The sequence below is a fragment of the Anastrepha obliqua genome, chromosome 1 (assembly GCF_027943255.1).
Source record: "Anastrepha obliqua isolate idAnaObli1 chromosome 1, idAnaObli1_1.0, whole genome shotgun sequence".
Lineage (NCBI taxonomy): Eukaryota > Metazoa > Arthropoda > Insecta > Diptera > Tephritidae > Anastrepha > Anastrepha obliqua.
Window position 1 is genome coordinate 103,712,776 of NC_072892.1, and position 20,863 is coordinate 103,733,638.

General features: G+C 34.6%; 1 protein-coding gene across 1 annotated transcript in view; it reads right to left on the bottom strand.

Moving 5' to 3' along the window:
* Window positions 1-16,193, bottom strand: part of LOC129253456 (elongation of very long chain fatty acids protein 7) — a 118,956-nt gene extending 102,763 nt beyond the window's left edge. The window contains exon 1 of the mRNA XM_054891834.1: window positions 15,422-16,193. Within this exon, the coding sequence (XP_054747809.1) occupies window positions 15,422-15,424 (3 nt within the window). The 5' untranslated portion in view covers window positions 15,425-16,193. The remainder of the gene's footprint in view (window positions 1-15,421) is intronic.
* Between the last annotated feature and the right edge of the window lie 4,670 nt (window positions 16,194-20,863).

Genomic DNA, 20,863 nt, shown 5'->3' on the forward strand with positions numbered 1-20,863 from the left:
GAAGTGCACTTTAACACTTTCTATTTTCTAGACTACTGGTAGGTAAGTGGAAATGGCAGTTAAAGTCCGACTTAGACAGTTACCTGCTCACTTAGACAGTTACCTATCCACTCTGATACCACATTAGCAGTTTACCTGCCACTCCTCGTAGTTACTGCTAACTAAATTTTGTTTTAAGTGTAAATCCATTGATCTGGTAGGCACTTATATGCTTAAGGTTATCGCTTTCATTCAAGAACGACGAGCCAAAATGCAGTTACAAGGAAGATGTCTGACAGACATAAATTTCTCTAAAAGTAGTCAAATTTCTGCTAACCTCATCATTGGCAATAATTTCAGCCTGAAATACGCCACACTTTTTAGAAAGACGAGTTGAAACGTTTTCTTAGAGTAGACACCAAAGCCCACTTTATCGACTACTACAATTTTAATACTACAGAATGAAGACAAATTTTCTAGCTTCGAAACTACAGCAAGGCTTGAGTAGAAATTAAGTGTGCTTCTTGCTTTTGCGGCACAAATGAAGAGTTCTACAGTTGATGTCTTAGAATGACCGACGGTTTTTATGACAAACTTTTTGATAGCAGAAATGCCTACCCGCTGGTTGCTTAATACAGTTAAGGAAGTTATACTTAAGTACGAACATATGTTCATTATAATTACAAATTTTTTACAATTTTTTATTTCAAGGTTCTCAGTTTATTTGCTTTTAAAGATTTTTTGAATTTGACAAACATGTTTTTCATATATTTTAAATTGTCGTAAGCATAATATATATTTGCTACACGAATTGATTGGCTATTTACGATTTCGAAAATATTAAAATTAGTTGAGGCTGCTCTCAGACTTGTTAACAGATTTTATGTTAATATGTAGCCAATTTTTTGTAGAGCCGAAAGTCAACAACTGAGTTGAGCATTATTTACATATGGCGCTTACACAATTTTTGTTGGATGTTGAGCCGAGCTCTTTCTCCTATTTGTGGAGTGTGAGTTGGAGTTTTTCCACAGATTAAGTGACCTACAGTTTCATACCGTCTCCGAACGGAGGAGGAGCTTTTTCATGGCAAAAATACACTCGGAGGTTTCTTATTGTCTTCCTAGGTGCAAACTCTATTAGAAAAACTTGTATAAAACAATTTGTTAAATGGTAGTCACGCACCAACCCACTCATTGATATTGGTTCATTGTGCTTTCTCACTTCATTAAATGTTGGTAAAATTGCCACTCAGTTTCCCACTGCATGTGTTTTTGAGCGAAGTCTAAACGGGCTTGTTTGTGGTGCGTTTTCAACACAGGCTTGCACACCGAGTTTTCCATTTGTAAAATGTATACGATGTGCCTGTTTGTTACTGGAAGACCCAGCTTCTCTTTAATTTGAGTCAAATTTAAAAAACTTTTCGAGGCTTCTTGGTGGTGTATTTAGCGGTTAGTCAGCTTTTTAATGACTTTTTGCCATTTTCACGCCATAATTTTTGCCTTTTTTGAAAAAGAGCGCACGGCTGCCTCTAATCGTCCGCTTCTTCCCCAGCCTCTCGATTGAATAACCCAGTCTGATTTGGACCTTTTCCGAATCATTAAGATATTTTCTTTTATTCGATAGAAATCTTAAAAAGCATATTAATAAAATAATTTTGTTCTTGATTTGTTAAAAAAAAAACTTGCCAATTATCAATTGAATACAAAAAAAGTTCAATGTTTCGGCTTCCTTATTAAGGTGCGTTTAAATAAATATTTTCTTATTTTTGGTAAGATATTTAAAAAGCCACGATTTAAGTATAACAACAACAACGAAACGAGAATTTTGCATGCAATCTAAAATTCCGTTATCTTGATAAACAATGTGAGTTAGAAGTTGTTGTGAGCAATGCATTGAGAAAACAGGGACCGAGAGAAAGAGGGTAGTACAGCTAAAATTAAGAGTGCGTTTATACGAATATATGGTAGTGTATAGGTATAATATTTATATGTGAATTGCTTAAGTAAAGTTTATGCTGAATTATTTGTTCGAATTCAAGTCAAACTTTAAAATTAATTGAACAATTCATTTGTTCTGAATGCAGTTTTTTACTTTAGATCATACAGTCCGTAGCCTTTTCATTATTGCCAACCGTTTATTTTTAATAGCCGATTATGGGTACTAATTGTCAATGCTCGCAATTTAATTTCAAAAAGTACTACAGGAAAGTGTTAATCGCAGTGTAACCCAAAGAACGTTTCAAAAACTAAGTCTGCAAGTTACTTTTTTGAAAAAAAAAAAAATGCTTTCGAAAATTATCATACTTTACATGGAAAGAGTGAGTGGATGCCCTTTTAGTTACGTCCGTTTGATATATTCGTAACTCACGAAGTCTTTTGATCTCATAACGGAATACAACTTCTCTTATGTAAAGATTTATAACCCCGATTCCATATACCAGGCAAGCTTAAATACGATTTATTTTACTTACTTCAACTGCCTCCAAGTTGGTCGAATATAAAGAACTCATTTTTTTGCTAAATACGCGATTTGTTTGCTATGTATAAGTACTCATATACTCGAACATATAAACATATGAATATGTATTTAAGTGGTGTACAAAACTATAGATAAAACGAGCTGTTGCGCTGATATGCAAAAAAAGCGCTTTATTAGAGCTATTCACTCTTTTAAACGCTGCCTGAATATCACTGCATTGATAGTATATACTTTTTAATTTTATAGTATTACATAAATAGAATATTTAGTTTATTACCATTTTATTTATTTTTATTTATTTACTTTTTTTTATTATTATTATTTTTATTTTTTTAATTAATTTTTTTTTTCTTTTTTATTTATTTTTCTATAATTTCAATTTGAAAACTTAATTAAAATTTTTTTCCACAAAACTTAGCTCTTTCACTTTCATTGCCACCGCCAGCTGTAATTCAACTTCAAAACTTTGACTTTGCATACAGATGTTCTCAATTACCATTTTTTTTTTTCTTTTGCTTTTGCTCTGTTTTTGTTTTGCTATTTCTTCAACTGCACTTATCCAATCGATATATAGAATTACAACCGTATTGCATTGCATGCAAGGTCAAATTGACCATCTGCACCGCCACCACGACCCCGCGACAAGTTTCGCACAAATTGTCCGGCGACCAAACCGAGCAAATAATATCCGATTGACTAATCAACCTATTGCCTGTTGCATTTACTGCCGGTTTCATAGGCCTACGCACAACTACTAACAGTCACTATTACCGAAGTTGAAAAACGAAGAAAAAAAAAACAATTTGTTTTGTGGAGGCCGGTGTTTGCTGGCGCCGCGTCTTCACCGCTCTAACCAATGCTCTTATACTTGTTAGATATCGGCCTGTCACATGAGTTACTGCCGTGTGTTTCACTCACCTCTATAGGTTGCGCATACATACACATACCCGAGTTATAGTAAATGCTTATCGCAATTTAGCCAATACTATAAAAACATACGTCAACCCCCTACAACCTCAAACCCACTTCGCACGGCAGAGTGTTCGCCCTTATCTCTTCTTTGTAGAGAGAAAGGCTAAAGCAGTAACATTTGTGTAAATAAATGGGCCTGCTGGAAATTTTGTTTTGATTTCTCAGAATTTTTAACTAATCGGAAATCAAATTGCAATCGAAATGCAGTAAATATTCTGAAAGCTCTTCCCTTAAGCGCTCTGAGGCAGAAATAAATTATGCCTTGGTTTGGCATAAGTGAAGATAAGGGATGTGGCAGCTGTCAACCTACATATTCAATATTCAAGCCTGAATACTAACCAAATTAAAAAAATTATATTTTCAAGGTCCACATGAAAAATAGTTTAAATATTTTTTTCAAATTAAGTTTAGAGTTCCATTGTTGTTGGCATTTGCGAGGTTAAATTAAAATAGGAAATTAAATAATATCAACCTGTCAACATTTTATACTAAATTATACGGAAAAGGTAATTTTTCCAATGGTAATTTTCAAAGTATTGGCTTGCCTCGCTTAAATGAAAATAAAAAAGTGGTGACTCATTATTTTGACCATAAAACAAATTTAGGTGGTAGCATCGCGAAAAATAAGATTTGTTTGGGTCATCTTTTTAAATATGAGCGATTGATTTTAGCGCTTTGCGTAAATAGGTTGTTGCTTTTATTGCCTCCTTATAATTAGCACCTGCTCCATCTGGGTTCTTTCACATAAATACTAAACGCCATCAAATAGCTACACATTTTCAATATACTATACATACGCACGTTTAGTATGCATATGTATGTGTGTTTGTGTCTTCGTTGTTTCTATTTATATTGACTTTTCTGTAATAAAACTGGCCTGTCGTGTGCTGTACGTTGCAATCAAATTAACTGTTTAAATTTTTATTATATAATGGGTTTCAATGCATTCTGGTAACACTGTCTGCCAACTGGGCGGCTAATTAATGAGCGTTTGAATGCTGCAGATGTGCCGTCGCTGTTGTTGGCCACGCGCTCGGTGAGCGAAACTAATGCATCTTGATTGTATTCTATTTACAAACACAGTTATGTTTTTATAAAATATTTGATTTGTTTTGAATAAAAATTGTCGTCGTATTGAAATTGCTGCTAGGTGCATTCGCTGATACACAGTTTTATTTCTTGGGAATATATTCGAATGAAAAAATCATAGAATTTTGGTATGTCAAACTTCCAATAAATTAAAAATGTAATAATAAAAAACAATATCCCGGTGTTCCGTAATTTAGAAACTGTGTGACAATCACTTTCCTCTACTTTTTTGTGTTGATAAAAAACCTTTAAATTTCCACCGTTATATTAAGTTGTTATTGCTGAAAATTCATGCATTTATTAACAAAAAAAGTTTGCAGTAGTAATTATTGCATATTGCCTTGGGCCGAAGCCCGTTCTGCCACTCTCTTCTACAGACATCAAAGCCACGGTTAGGGGTGGGTTACTTTATGAAGAATAAAACTGTTGTTACCTGTCATGCCCGACCGACTATCACAGTTCCTCCTGTCAATAAGCAGACGGGCTGTAGGCGGCTGGTTGGAATGATGACGGGCCACTTCCTATGGGCAAAGCAAATGGAAAAAGTGGGCATCTCAAACAGTGCGCTCTGCCCAGCATGTGGAGAGCAGGATGAGGCTGCTTCTGCCCAGCCTTCGCTCGAATCAGGCTTGAGGCCTTTGGCACTGATGTATTAAGAAGCGACCACCTTGGCTCCTTGGCACCACAAGATCTACTCAGATTTCATCGGAGGTCGAGTAGATTTAAGTAAAATTAAAATGGAATCCAAGTGTAGTATAATGGACTTAATTAATGTCTGACTGCTGTACTTGCTAGTCTGTTCCGACAAAAAAAAAAACATCATATAAGAATGGCAACACAATGATCTGGAGTTAGGTATCTATTTTTTCGAATGCCCTGGGTTGTCGAGTTGTAGTGAGCCTTCAAATAAAATATATAAAAATATTTCACACATTCACTAATCGGAGACGGTTGAGGAGTTTTTAGGCGTAATTAAAAGAAAAAATGGCCAAAGGGGCAGTGTCAGTAGTAGCTCAGCTGTTTATTTATTGAGAAACACTCTGGAGAGTAACGAAAATATTGCCTCAATCTCTCAAAAGCATCTCAAAGCCTGCCAATTAGTTTTCTCTTATCTTCAATATGGGACGATACTTTGCATATATAAACCACAGTTTTCTAAGCCCCAATGTAATCCTAAGGATACTCGTAAGATTGAGCTGACACCATCCCATTGCAGTCTGACAAAGAGTTTTCAGAAGATGTATGACACGTTGAAAAGGGTCGACCAGGTAAGAGTTCTTGGAGATTCCTTCTAATTGAGCTCGAAAATGCGACAAAAATAAAAATAATAATTTAATTTGTATTTGTATTTAAATTTTTAGCTCGATACGAAAACTAAGACAGAATTTTATTTAAATGGTTTTTGATTGTATACATAATAAAGGATCTTTAAAAAGATATGCCTAGATATTGTTTTCAAGTAAGACATGTAAAAATTTGGCTTATTTCAGGTTTAACCTAATGGCCTCTTTTAGATGGCCACCATTAGCACGTCAACAGATAAAATCCGTGAAGCAGTCGATCCATGGATGCCTAAATGTTGCGAACGTCGAGATACCGGTCTTGAAGTTAAGTAGGTGGAATTATTAAAGAATCAGCCTACTCCCCAGTAGAAATCAAGCGCCGTTTTGATACCATTATGAGACCTCCAACTGGCAGATATCTACAGCCTACCAGAACTGTTGATGCGATGGAGAAGATTGATGGGATTTAGATTGACGCGATGCCCCAAGCTGTCGAAAAAAGGAGCATCCAGTGGCTTTAGTCGTCTACCTGCCAAGCCCGGACATTTAGAGAGAAAATTCTCAACAGTCTCCTTCTCTGTAAGGTTCCCGCAGCTTCGGCAATGGAGGTTAAATGGTAAACCCAGCTTTTCCGCGCGTCCAATGACCGTTAAAAACCGCTACAAGTTTGGAAATTGAATGGAGTGAAGTCCACAGGACTTGCTGCGTCCCCCATCTATTTTACTGGGGCCCAAGGGTTTTCGAAATAGCAGCTGAAGAAATGGAGCTCCATCTTTTCTGCACTTTCCTGAGAAATAAGTTGCGCCATTCCCCTTTAACAACAGTCAGGGGGATCCCGATGACCGGGTAAAATGTCTCTGAGACCAATTTAGTCCCCTTCCTGGGAAGCGTCAGCAGCATTTTGCTCCTTTTTCTATCCTCGGATCCAGTTTCTTGAAACTTTTTTACCAACCTTTGAATTGTCGACTTATTCGGATGAATATTTCCACTAAAAAAAAATGAATTTTGCGATATATTTGGTGTTAAAGATTGACCATTTTCGTAATAAGTTTTAACAGTTTTAACGCTTTGTTTATCGTGTAAAATTGCACATTTTTCCACTTAGCAAATGCCATACCCTTTATATCCAATGGAGTTGATACTTTTCCAGCGCTACTCAAGTCGACAAATTTTACTAGTTAGGATGGGTTCAAAAGATCTTTTTAAAGTCGTATTCGAGTGGCACGAATTTGATGACCGTTAGTGACATGAAGCCTCAAATTATAGGTAAAGTTTTTTCTGAGAACAAAAGCCAATTCGGAGTGAATGATAAGTGGCTTGATGCATTTCTACTACGATAAAACTTCTCATAAAAACCATCTGCGGGAGGTGACGTAAAATCTTCGGAGGTGGCATAAAATTGCAAAGCAGGTTTAAGCAAATACAATAAAAAAAATCGAAAAATTTGTTTACAAATTAAAGTAAAGATAGCACCAAAAGTCTTTGACATTATAGGCCCAGAATAGGAAGTAAGGCGCTGCTCGATCGGTCACGGAAAATCATCTCTTTGTTAGTTGCTTTGATTACAGGCCACTGTCTCCTAATTTGACATGATCAACGATATCTACCTCATTTTGACTATTACAGAAGCTGCATGAATAAGGAGGAGGAAGCCATGAGATGGCTGCGTCTTTTCATCTAATGATAACATGGGTTCATTGACATTGAGGGGAACTGCAGAGCCGATGAACTAGCGAAAATCTGTACCAAATTGATTGATGAGTACATAGACAATGATATAGGTATACCCTTGCAAGCATGTAAACTATGTATTCGCAAAGCAATTGTAAGAGTAGCGAATGAAAGATGGCGTAATGAAGCCACTTGAAACATCGCCCGACAGCTGTGGCCGACTCTCATTGGTAAACGCATGGAACTTCTACTAAGAAGAAGTCTTAACACACTGATTTCAGTTATTACGGTGCACTGCCTAATCGGTAGGCACGCCCAGAGAATGGGCGTTGTTGTTTAGACGAAGAAGAGGAAGAGACAATCCCGTACCTTCTGTGTCACTGTCCTGCTCTCTCCAGACGTAGACTCGACAATTTGGGTGGACAATCCTTTAATGAGTTGGAAGATCTCAGCTCTGTCGAAATTGAGGATCTTATAAAATTTTTGAAAAGTACACATTGGGTTCAGTAGGAATAAAGGCTAGTTCCCCTCCCGGCATCACAATGAGCCATGAGTCTGAGTGTGTCCCTCAACCTAAGGAGGAGGATGATTCTGTCAGAAATCTTCTTTGACACTGCCCTGTGTGGCATGACAGTGGGTTTCGATACTTTGGCTAATCGTTCTCGAATGATACCGATGACTTTAGGGATATAAGTATCAGTCAGATCAATGGATTTGCACTTAAAACAAAATGGTTTAACGAGGAGTGGTAGGTAAACTACTACTGTGGAATCTCAATGGATCGGTAATTGCCTATGTGAGTTGGTTTAAAGTCCGACTGTCATTCCGACCCACCTACCTACCTACCTACCTACCATAGGCACAAAGCATAACTCACATAAATAGCTATAAGAAAAATATATTGTCAGAGTGGAAAAATCTATAATAAAATAATAAAACTTGCTTCTCTTTTTTATATTTGAAAGTTTTAATAAATAAATGAATATAAAAAAAATAATTATAAATAAATCAGTGCTCATGGCTAATGACTAAATAGGACAACTCAACATACATTTTGTGTGAACTCAAATTTGTGCTGCACAAATTTGATTGTAACCAATTGATTTCGCATGCTAATGCCCATTAATATAATCTACAGCAGCAAAAAAAATATCTATGCACATTAATAAAGCACAACAAACACTAAAACATTCTGTAAATTATTAAAATATTAGCAAACTCAGTTTTTAGTGGTGGAATGTGCAATAAGGCGTAGACCTGCCTAATATTTAACTAGTATTCATAATATTAATACTAATAATAGTAATAATAATAATTGTACAAGTGAGAAAAAAATATGTAAAATAGAGCACCTAAGTCGGCAGCACCTGCCATTTTCAGCTGGGTCACGTTTTAAAAATAAGATCCGCATCAATAAATAAAATAAGAATTATAATTCTCTCTAGTGTAAAATAATCATACTTGATTGATTCATAGCTCAAAAAATGGTATACGAACCATAGAGTCGTCGTTGGATAACTCAAAAACTACTCATTTTAATCTACTCTGCGCAGGCTTCATACCTTTCATGAATATAGACAAATATGACACAAAACTTTAATTATTAATTACTAATTAAAGTGGTAATATGAAATGCATTTGCTTACAAAATTTCGGCCTGATATCTTTAAAACTGAGAAACTAATTTACGTTGAAAGATACGGGCATGACCAAATCGGCTCAGATCTTCGTGCTGGTCATTTTAATAAAAGATAAAAGAGTTCCGGAAGAGGAAGAGTATGAACTTTATTCATTGTCAGTACATCGTACCGCAATTTTAGTCGGATACTAGCAAACGCCGGGCAGCTACAGAGAAAATACTCGGCAATGTCCTCATTCAAGACAGGATAGACATTTTCGGTCAATAATTCCCATGGTGGTCATATGCTGGCCACAGGTGTTGTGCCCTGTGATTACGCACTTCAGTACTTTCAGGAAAGATCGCTAATTTCCTATTTGGTTCGTTCACAAAGCACCTAGCTACTCTGCAGGAGCCAAACTCAGACCAAAAATCCAAGAGAAGAGGAGGGATATTTTTAGTGGAATTACCACACACGTAGTAGCGACGGTTACTATTTTTTTAACCCAACCTCACCGCCAAAAAAAAAAAAAACTCAGACCAACGTCTTCTATGGGTAGACGGGATGAAGTCGTCAATCCATAGTTTAATCGATAACTTTACGATATTCTGCATTCTATTAAAATTCATATTTAAAAATTTAATTTAATAGTTCATTCACTGATGTATGGAGAACATTTTTATCGGTCTCTCAAAAATTCATAAGAGTCCCTCAAAGAAATTCTGATACAAATTTTTGTGGAAAATTCTTGCTTTTATTGCTTCAAACGCAATTAAAACTCATGTCAAAAATATATGTGAAAAATATATTTCGCACTCGATTCTAAAGAAAAATATTCTTATCGCTTACCGCCCAAAAATGTTAGTTTTCGATTTATAGAACGATAATTAACTGGGACGTTTTTAGGCCATTGTTTGAGCTTTTAAATTATCAGATCTTATTTTTAAAACAAAAGTAAATCTGAAAAAAGGGGGGAAGGGGGGGTGGGGGGGCGATATCAAAATACTATTTTGCACATCCCATATATGTATGTATGTATTTCATGGACGCTCTATTGTAGGTATGTATATCTGTATGCATTTTGAGCACTTTTTTTTAAGCAAAAACAAACATTGGCGAACTGATTTCATGGCAGTTGTTTTTGTTATTGCAACAACTTCACGGTTGCTATCACTACAATTTTGTTGGCTTATGAGCTAAATAAATATGATGAAGCATTGAATTACCACATTTTTATATTTTGTATTGCCATTTCGTTTTTATTTCTCTACATATGTACGTACATATGTATGCATGTGTGTGGAGCAGCTACTTTTGTTGTTGCCCACAAAGCAGATGATACTGCGCTCAGGATGACCAAACCTACACAGCATCGTGGATCAACCAGCTTGTTTCATTTTCGTTTTGCAATATTATTTTAATGTGGAACCGAAGAAGCACCAGCAACAGCCACAGCAGCAACAGCAACAACACACAGTGTAAGGTGAACCGAAAGAGTAAGACATAATAAAAAGTGAAAAAGGTATAACAATATTGATCTGAAATGAAGCAAAAAATGATCAAACCAAAGTCATCAACTTCAACAACTTCTGCACCAGCAGCCATCAACCAAGGGCCAAAAACTGCAATCGCCCAGCAATCAGAGACAATTCAGCTCAGTTGGCGAGCTAACAAGTAACCCAGCGATCGGGCACAAAGCCGTCTGCAGTTTCTTTTCAGTGTGTTTGTTGCTGCTGCTTTAGCTTCTTCTTGTTATTTAAGTTTTGTAATTTGACCATGAATTTTTATTTGATGTTTTCCCCATTCCATTTTTTTTCTTGTTTTAATTTTTTTTTAATAAAAAAAAATTTTTGTTTGTTTTTTTTTTGGTTTTTTTCCTCTATTGTATTTTATCAGCTGCTTACTATGCGTTTTTAGGTTGAAATTGCAATAAACGCCAATACCAATACCACGTCCCAATTCTTTGAACCCATCAATAGTGCACACGTGCAGAAAGTGTTTTGTGCAGCGGAAAGCAGAAGTTTAAAATAAAGAGAAATATAATCAAAAAAGTTGCGAATTATATATGTATGAGGGTATGTGAGCACACAAAACAGTCTTAACAGGCAGTCAAAAATGGTCTAAACAGTCTTCTGACCCAAATTCATAGCTGAAGGTGTTGCACCTTTTGCTACCCTAAATATGAGGTGGGCTCGATTTTTAGGTTGGCCGCTTGCGCAAAGGGTACGTGAACGAAAGAAAAGCGCTGATTTGCAAAATTGTGCACCATTTTTTTATTATTTAGCTACAGCAAATAAATAAGAAATGAAAGCAAGTTTTAACTTTAATAAAAAAAAATTAAAAATTTAGGTCATTTCCTGCTTGTGTTAGGGTGAACGTACTTTATAGCATTTTATTTTAATTTATTTTACTTCTTCTTTCAATTTATTTAATTGTTTTAATTTTTGAATTTTATTTGATTTCATTTAAAAAATTTATTAATCGTTTCTGTTATCAAATTTATTTAATGTTATTTCCTTTAATTTAATTTAGCGGGACCTGGACGCAGGCACATGAGAAAGATGCAATGACACTCTGAGGTAATGCGAAAGCGGTTCTAGGGTGGTCGATGGCTCCAAACGATAGGAAGTCTTTAAAGTCTGCTTCGATGCTGTATTTTAAACCCCGCAAACAAACAAAAAACATTAGCTTAGTTTACTTCAAGTCTTTAGGTTAATTACATTTTATTATTATTTTTTTTTTCATTTGCTTAATTTAATTTAAGTTAATTCAATTTAATTTTGTATAATTTTTTTTTATTATTATTAATTTATTTTATTATAATACGTATGTATTAAATTTATTGTAGTATTTCATTTGATATAATTTTCTAATTTTCTTAATATTTTTATTTCATTTATTTAATTTATTTTTTTTTTTTAATAGGACTATGAATAAGTTCGTGCGGTTTTACAACAGATGGCGTAACTTGATTATTATTCCATCGATCCACATTTCCAAACATTCATTGGAGAGCTACTGTCGTAAGGCACAAACGTCAGTATAAGTTTTTTATTTGAAGCGTAAACAACAATATTTTTACCACACTTGAAAATGTCGAATTTCGTGCCAAATAATGTGTTTTTGCGGGGAATTCTTCTTCATTATTTTAATATGAAGAAAAAAGCAGCCGAAAGTCATCGTATCTTGGTGGAAGTTTATGGTGAGCATGCTCTAGCTGAGCGAACGTGCCAGAAGTGGTTTGCACGCTTTAAAAGTGGTGATTTTGGCTTGGAAGACGAAGAACGCGAGGGTGCGCCGCCAAAGTTCATGGATACCGAATTGGAGGAATTGCTCGATCAAGATCCGGCTCAAACGCAAGAAGAGGTTGCAAAAACTTTGGGAGTTGATCAATCAACCATTTCCAAACGTTTAAAAGCCATGGGAATGATCCGAAAGGTAGGCCATTGGGTGCCGTATGAATTGAAGCCAAGAGACGTTGAACGCCGTTTTATGGCATGCGAACAACTGCTTCAACGGCACAAAAGAAAGGGTTTTTGCATCGAATTGTGACTGGCGATGAAAAGTGGGTCCATTACGACAATCCAAAACGTCGGGCAACGTATGGATACCCTGGCCATGCTTCAACATCGACGTCGGCGCAGAATATTCATGGCCTGAAGGTTATGCTGTGTATCTGGTGGGACCAGCTGGGTGTTGTGTATTATGAGCTACTGAAACCGAATGAAACGATTACGGGGGATGTCTACCGACGACAATTGATGCGTTTGAGCCGAGCACTGCGAGAAAAACGGCCGCAATACGCCGATAGACACGACAAAGTTATTTTGCAACATGACAATGCTCGGCCACATGTTGCACAAGTGGTTAAAACATACTTAAAAACGCTCAAATGGGATGTCCTACCCCACCCGCCGTATAGTCCAGACCTTGCGCCATCCGATTACTATCTCTTCCGATCGATGCAACATGGCCTGGCTGACCAGCACTTCCGTAATTACGATGAAGTCAAAAAATGGATCGATTCGTGGATTGCGGCAAAACCGACCGAATTTTTCACAAAGGGAATCCGTGAATTGCCAGAAAGATGGGAAAAAGTAGTAGTAAGCGATGGACAATACTTTGAATATTAAATTTGTAACCATTTTACGTCAATAAAGTTTCAAATTTCGAAAAAAAAACCGCACGAACTTATTCATAGTCCTATTATTTAACTTGTATTATTTTATTTTGTTTCATTTACTTAATTTAATTAAAGTTAATTCAATTAGATTTTGTTAAATTGTATTTATTATAGTGTATTTTTTTGCTATTATTTTATTTGACTTTGTTTTTTATTTATTTCATTTATCTAAAATTAATTCAATTTAATTTAGTGTAATTTTTTGTGTTATTATTAATTTATCTTATTATTATATTTATTCAATTGCAGTATTTTATTTGTTTAATTTTTATTTTATATTATATTTCTTTTTTATTTCATTTACATAATTTAGTTTAAGTTAGTTCAAATTAATTTTTTTATTATCATTAATTTATTTTATTATTATGTTTATTCGATTTGCTATAATATTTTGTTTTATTTAATTTTTTTCATTTATTAATCTTATATTACTTTATTTTGTTTTTATTTCACTTTATTATAGTTTATTTTTTTATTATATTTATCTAATTTATTATTATTTTATTTTACCCATTTTTGTATTACATTTTACTTATTTTTTATATTTTTAATTTTTATAATTACTCAAATGTAAACTTAATTAACTTAATTATACTTTAACTCAAATTAATCTAACTTAATTTCATTTTATTTCTTTTTGATTTATTTAAGTTAATTTTATTTAACTGGGCTAAATTTAATTCATATTAATTTTAATTAATTTTTTTTAGTTTATTCTATGTAATTAATAAATTTTACTTTATTTTATTTCATTTTTGCATTCACTTAATTTCTTATTTTGAATTTCTTTAATATTATATTATACATTTTACTTTACTTTTGAAGTATTTTATTTTTCTTATTTTCATGTAAGTACATTTTGTTTAATTCGGTGCAATTTAGATCAGACAAAAATAATTTAGTTTGTTCAGAGTATTGAGCATAATAGAATTTTTTTTAATTATATTTTATTTCTTTTATTATTATTTTATTTCATTATTATATTGATTAAATTTACTAAGGTATTTTTTGTTATTTATATATTTGTTATTTATATATTAAATTATTCATTGATTTTTTTTATTTCATTCATTTTATTTCATTTTTTTTATTTTATTTTATTTTATTATTTATTTTATTTTTTATTTTATTTTATTTTATTTTAAATTTAACTCAGATTAGTTTGAAGTGACTTATTTCAGCTTATTACATTTTAGTTTCTTCTGTTTCCTTTTTTCATTCACTTAACTTAATTTATTTAATTCAATTTAATTTTGTAAATTTTTTTAATTATTATTAATTTATTTTATTGTTATATTTAATCAATTTACTAAAATAATTTATTTTTTATTTTGTTTCCTTTAATTTTTTTATTTTTTTTTACTTTTTTAATTTAATTTATTTAATTTTAATATTTACTTAAATTTAAATTAAATTTTCTAAACGAAATTTAACTTGTCCTATTTCTTATTCTGTTTTATTATTATCTTATTTTGTTTCGCTTACTTGTTATAATTTAAGTTAATTACCGTTAATTTAATATGTTAGTTTAGTTTAACTTAATTTGATTTAGTTCAATTCATTTTATTAGTATATCTACTCGATTTGTTTTTAATTTAATTTAATTTCATTTCATTTCATTTAATTCAATTTCATTTTTTGTTTAATTTAATTTTGTTTTAACTAATTTTACTGAAGTTTACTTTAACTTAATTGAAACTAGTTCCATTTATTTTATTACTGTAACTTATTTTGTTATTATTTTATTAAATTTATTGTCGCATTTTATTGATTTTATTTTTTATTTTTATTTTTTCTTCACTTATTATTTTATTTCATTTCATTTATTTTTTATTTCTTGCTTTATTTACTTCATTCCACTTTTTTACTTTATTTTATTGTAACATTTTGAATTTGATAAATAAATTAACATTTGCACATACAGACATATCTATCAAGTTATAGTTAAGTCACGTTATTCAGCCAAGTAAAACATTTGCCTTACACGCTACCATTTAATTTAAATCATACATATATTTATGATAACCACACGCAAATTTCTCTTTTGCCTGCAAATTTGAATTTACTTAAATGATTTTCACACTAAAAGACTGTCACGTGTGAAATTTTTTGATTTTTAAATTAATAGAGTTTTTATCTGTACTCACCATTTTTTGTAGTTTGTTTTCTTTTTTGTTTAAATTTAAAAAACTTAAGTTGCCTAATTAAATGAGATGCCAAGCATAAATTATGGTCAAATTCACGCTAATCAATACTGATATTCAATGTATGCTGTTGTTGTAATTGAAACGTTGAAAATGGCTCACTAAAACCCGTAATCCAGCACTTGATGATTTGGTTGCTTATATAAAAAATTTTAAGACCACTACCGTAGACAATTATGATTATATAAATTATTTTAGTTTATGTTTTCAATTTTTCGATGCAATTCATTTACTAACGTTTTGTTTTTTTATTTATTTCTGATTAAAATATTTTTTTTTAAGTATATGCGTTGAATAATTTTCAATCTTTTGTTCAAATTGATATTTTTAAACACGCTAAAATATCACTTAAACGCACTAGTAGTCAGATCCTTGCTAGACACACTGTTAAATTATTTCACAACTAAATAAAAAAATATTATAATTAAGTATCCTTTATTTTATTTCTTTAGATTTATTTTACAAATATTTATTCTTTATACTCGATTTATTTTTAGCGCACCACCGGAAATATACGCGTTTCCTTTTTGTTCGCCTTCAAAATCCGTTTCTAACACTTTTCAATGCTCGCTTTTGTTCAATCATGTGTGTGTATGTATGTACAAATTGTGACCATTTATATTTGTGAGACTATTCGGTTGAGACTATATATATGTGTGTGTGTGCATGAATTTCCGTTGGCTACTGTGGAGCCATTCAACGTTTCAACGTTCGTACAAAAATCACTGAAATAAGTTCCAAGCCGCATCGTCGCTTTACTTTTATATGGAGCGCATACAGCGTATTTGAGTCAGCTAAGCAATGAGTGGCTCGCCTCTTTAAGTGACTTTCCTATATTCTGAGTGAAACGTTCACGACGAGTTTTGAGCGTGAATTTGGCGCGCTCACATATGTTCAACAAGGTAATGTGCGTGTGTGTAAGCATGCAAGTAGATACTTCCCGTCTACTTCCAGTCGGCCGTAGTAGTTGCTGCTTTACTCTACAAATCTCCCACACACACACACTTATGAGTGCTCAGCAACAAAATTAACTTGTCCGCTGTGTCTTACAATCGCATACAACAGCTTCCGCCAGTGGAAGCTGCATTTTACGCTCAATGTGCTAACCTGTCGTTCAGTCGCTAACAGATCATGATCGCATCGCGCCAGTTGTGTGTGCTGATGAATATCATATTGTAGATTATCATATGTACACATTTCTCTGACGCTGCGTGTTTCATCTTGTTCATGGCGACAGCAAATAAGAGTAGAGTACGAAGTAAGAGCGCTCTAATTTTATTTCATTTTTTTACTTTATTGAAGTAGTTTCACGGCTAATTTTGGTGAAGAATAAACTCAAATGACTATATTTCACTCAAGAGCGAAAAAGTCATAATAGTGGTAAGAATTTCGATTCGCATATGTAAAGTCTTGAAAGATTAGTTTGCTGCAATAGATAAATTTCTATTTACATGCATCTTTTCTACTGACGATTATGCGCCCCTCTTACCTACAACTGCACGTCCTTCACCTGCAGGATATATTGAGCTTTGTAACTATTGTAACTATATTATTTTGTTTTTGCTTTAATTTACTAAGAATTGTCAGTCACTTTGCAAACTAACTATTATATATTCTTTAGCTGTGCTAAAACATCTCTACGTCGCTGACTTTGCAAGCAGTTGAGGCTTTCCAGCGCAAAAACTATTCATGAAATATTTTTATATGTTTGGGTATTTATATGTATGTATTAATGTTCACATTTAATTCACCAAGCAATAAATATTTTATTGCAAGAAAAAAGCCACTGTTCTTGTTGTTGGGTTGAGTGGATTGAAATAAATAAAATAAAAATAAATAATTAAACACAAACACTTGTAAATTATATTTAATACTTCAGTACTAAAAATAAGATTTTAAATAAATATGTCTGCTTTTTATTTTGTGAATATAAATGGCTGTTGGGTCAACTCAATTAGCGTAAACAAATTTTTTATGTCTATTGTGAAACAAAAAATTCGAACTTTGATCACATTTTGCGCATGAAAATTTATAAGTATATAATGTATGTATGTGTGTGCATATGCGTAAAACATATATGTACATACATTTGTAGGGGCTTGTAAGTGCGAGCAAGACGTTGTAAATTTCTAGTTTAAGCATTTGTACAAGGTGGCGCAAAAAATTGTTTTGAGTGATGGAAATCTTTACCCGTTTGGGTGATTTATTTTGCGCCACATTGTGCATGCAGTAATGCGCAAAACCTAACCTACTTTTCTGCAGAGTCATGTATATGCACCCATTTTTTTCGCGCGTTTGTAGTGATTTTTTTTTTTTTTTTGGTGGGTGAGGTAGTGCTCAAAATGCCTTCACACTTACAACGACCGTCGTCTACTGCATTGAGTGGTGTGGCCAACAAACAAACATTCCTCCTCTCCTTCTAGGGAGACACCCTTCTCGAGACTACTTTTGGCATTACTTCGGTAGGACCCAGAACGGCATCTATAAAGAACCAATTTTATTCACTCACGTCCGGGTCCACCGTGTTTGTAGTCAGCTTTCATGCAACAGGCTCGTCTTCTTGTGTGTCCATCTGTGCGGCTTCGCTTTGTTGCACTGTGTCGAGGTCTAACTCTTTTTTCGTAGTACGTTATCGATGTATTTCTTGACTGCATTCCAGTTGTCCTCGTGTTCGAACATTTTGCTGATTATGTTGCGCGGTGCAGAGCATCTCTTTCGCGGGCCATTTGTCACAACTAAAAAACATGTGTTCAACGGTATCGCTCGGCGCTTCGCAGTATAAGCACTTGGGTTCGCTTCCCTTGCCTATCCGGTATAGGTATCTCGAGAAGTATCCGTGGCCTGAGAGGAGCTGAGTTAAGAAGTAGTTCACTTCCCTGAAGATCCTTTGGACCCATTTGCTTATTGATGGAGTGAGTTTCGCCAACCATCTGCCGTTCGGTTCAGTGTCCCATCCGCTTTGCCACCGCAGCATGGTTTGGCATCTGCATTCCACGACGCTAGTGATGACTTGCTTCTTCTTGATATCCCACGCTTCCATTCGTTCCGGGGCCATGAGGTCGTTGGGTATCTCCTCGCTGATCACAAAAGCTACAGCGCCAGAGACAGCGCGGTAGGTTGAGGTAACTCTAAGTGCCGCTGTTCATTGCACAGTATCCAGTGCTTGGCGCTTGGCTTTACAGTTTAGCGCATTTTCCCATATTTCGCTGCCGTACAAGGGAATTGAGTTTGTCGTCGCCATTATAACCCTTCTTCTGTTTTGTGTAGGTCCACCGATGTTTGCAATTGATCCGGTATGTACAGTACATCACTGTTAGCTTTATTCATTAACGTAATTTCCATCAAAACAATACAATCATTCCAGTGCCGATCAAACATTTCAATACCACTTTTGTAGAACGATTTATCTTTTTCCTCAAAATAGGCCTCAGTTTCAGAGATACCCTCGTCGTTCGAGGGAAATTTCTTACTGACGAGCATTTTTTTTAGGCCTGCGAACGGCCAATTGTCGCTGAGAGCCAAATCCGGCGAATATGGTGGATGTAGGAGCGATTCGAAGTTCGATTCATGTAGTTTTGCCATTGTTTTGATTGACTTGTGATACGGTGCCTTGTCTTGTTTTTGGTCAACAGTGACCAAATGCGGTACCCTCTCATAGTCAATTGCTCATGCAATATAAATCCAACATTGATCACTCAAAGATTTTGTGTTTTTTTTTTTTGTTTTCTGGTGTTACGGCCTCATTTGGACGTCCACTGCATTGTACATCATCGCAGTCTCTACGTCCTTGTTTGAAGTCAGCAAACCATCGTTTTATTATTGTTTCTGAAGGAGCGGAGTTCCGATAACACTTTTCAAGACATTGCTTTACGAGAACGGTGTCAAGAAACAGTGTAAGCATTGTTTTAAAAATAATAAAAGTAGCGTCACTCTCGACACAATAACTCACGAAGTGGTAGAAGGCTGCGAGTATAAATATACTGTTGCATCAAAAGAAAGTGAGCGCTACATGTTGGCAAGTTTTGACTATTTATTTATTTTTTATTTCAACTACTTTTTTTTATAATATATTTCATATTCATTGAATTTTGGGAAAATGAAGTGTCGAAAAAAAAATAAATAAGAGTAGAGAATAATTTGGCAACTGCCATATTCCGTGCCATAATAGCAAGTAATCGGGTTTCCCTGTCTTTTACTTCAAGCCACGCTTTCAAAGAGTTTATCCAACTTTTTGCTCCAGGATATGAAGCATTGCAGGAATAATCTATGAGAAAAAGTGAAAAAAGATTATAAGGCATAAATTAAAACTAATTTCGAGGGTGTACATATAACAGAATTTCTGCAATTGAGTTAGGGAAACACGGAAAATCAAACTTATTTACTTACTTATATAGCCAGATCAAGGATTACAACCCGTTACTGGACTAAGGCCGACTATAACAAGTCTCGCCAGGCGTCTCTGCTTTGGGCGCGCCTTCTCCAATTTGTTACTCCAAGCGATGTTAGCGCTCCCTCGACTTGGTCCTTCCATCGGAGGCATGGTCTCACCCACGTCGATGTCCTCCAACTTGTCATCCGAGCACCTTCTTTGCTGGATCTTCTGCATCAATACGCTCGACGTGGACCAGCCAGCGCAACCGCTGAATATTGATGTGCTCTACTATGTCCACCTCGTCGTAGAGCTCATACAACTCGTGGTTCATTCGGCGGTAGAAGATATGGTAAACACGAAGAAGATTTTCCAAAGAATCTTTCTCTCGAATTCCCCATGAGCTGCTGCATCAGTCTGCGATACGGCCCATACTTCAGCGCCACGGAGTAGCATGGGGAAGATGAGCGTCTTGTAGAGTGTTAGTTTTGTCGGGGGAGAGAGGTCTCTGCTACGCATTTGCTTACTGAAACCCTAGTAACATTTATTAGCAAGCCTGATTCGTTGGTTTATCTCTAAGCTGTCATCGTTTGTTGTTGTGACGGTGGTGCCAAGATATACAAATACTTTAAAGATTTCAAAGGAATAGTTGTCTGCTGAAATGCTAGATTCAAGACGCCGCGTATCTTTCTTAGTGGACAGCATATACTTCGTATTGCCCTCGTTAACCGCTAGACCCACTCTATTTGACTTTCTTCCGATTGGTGAAAATGCTGCGGTAACATATCGCTTGCAGTTCCCTACGATGCCAATATCATCAGCATATGAAAAGAGCTGGAGACTTTTGGTGAAAACATTGCCATTTCGATTAACACCGGCTCTCCACAGTACCCCTTCCATGAGGAAGTTGAAGAGTTCGCACGATAGGTGATCGCCTTGTCTGAATCCTCGCTCGGTATTGAAAGTTTTGGGGAGGTCTTTGCCTACTTTGACAGAGCTGGACGTGTTGCTCAATG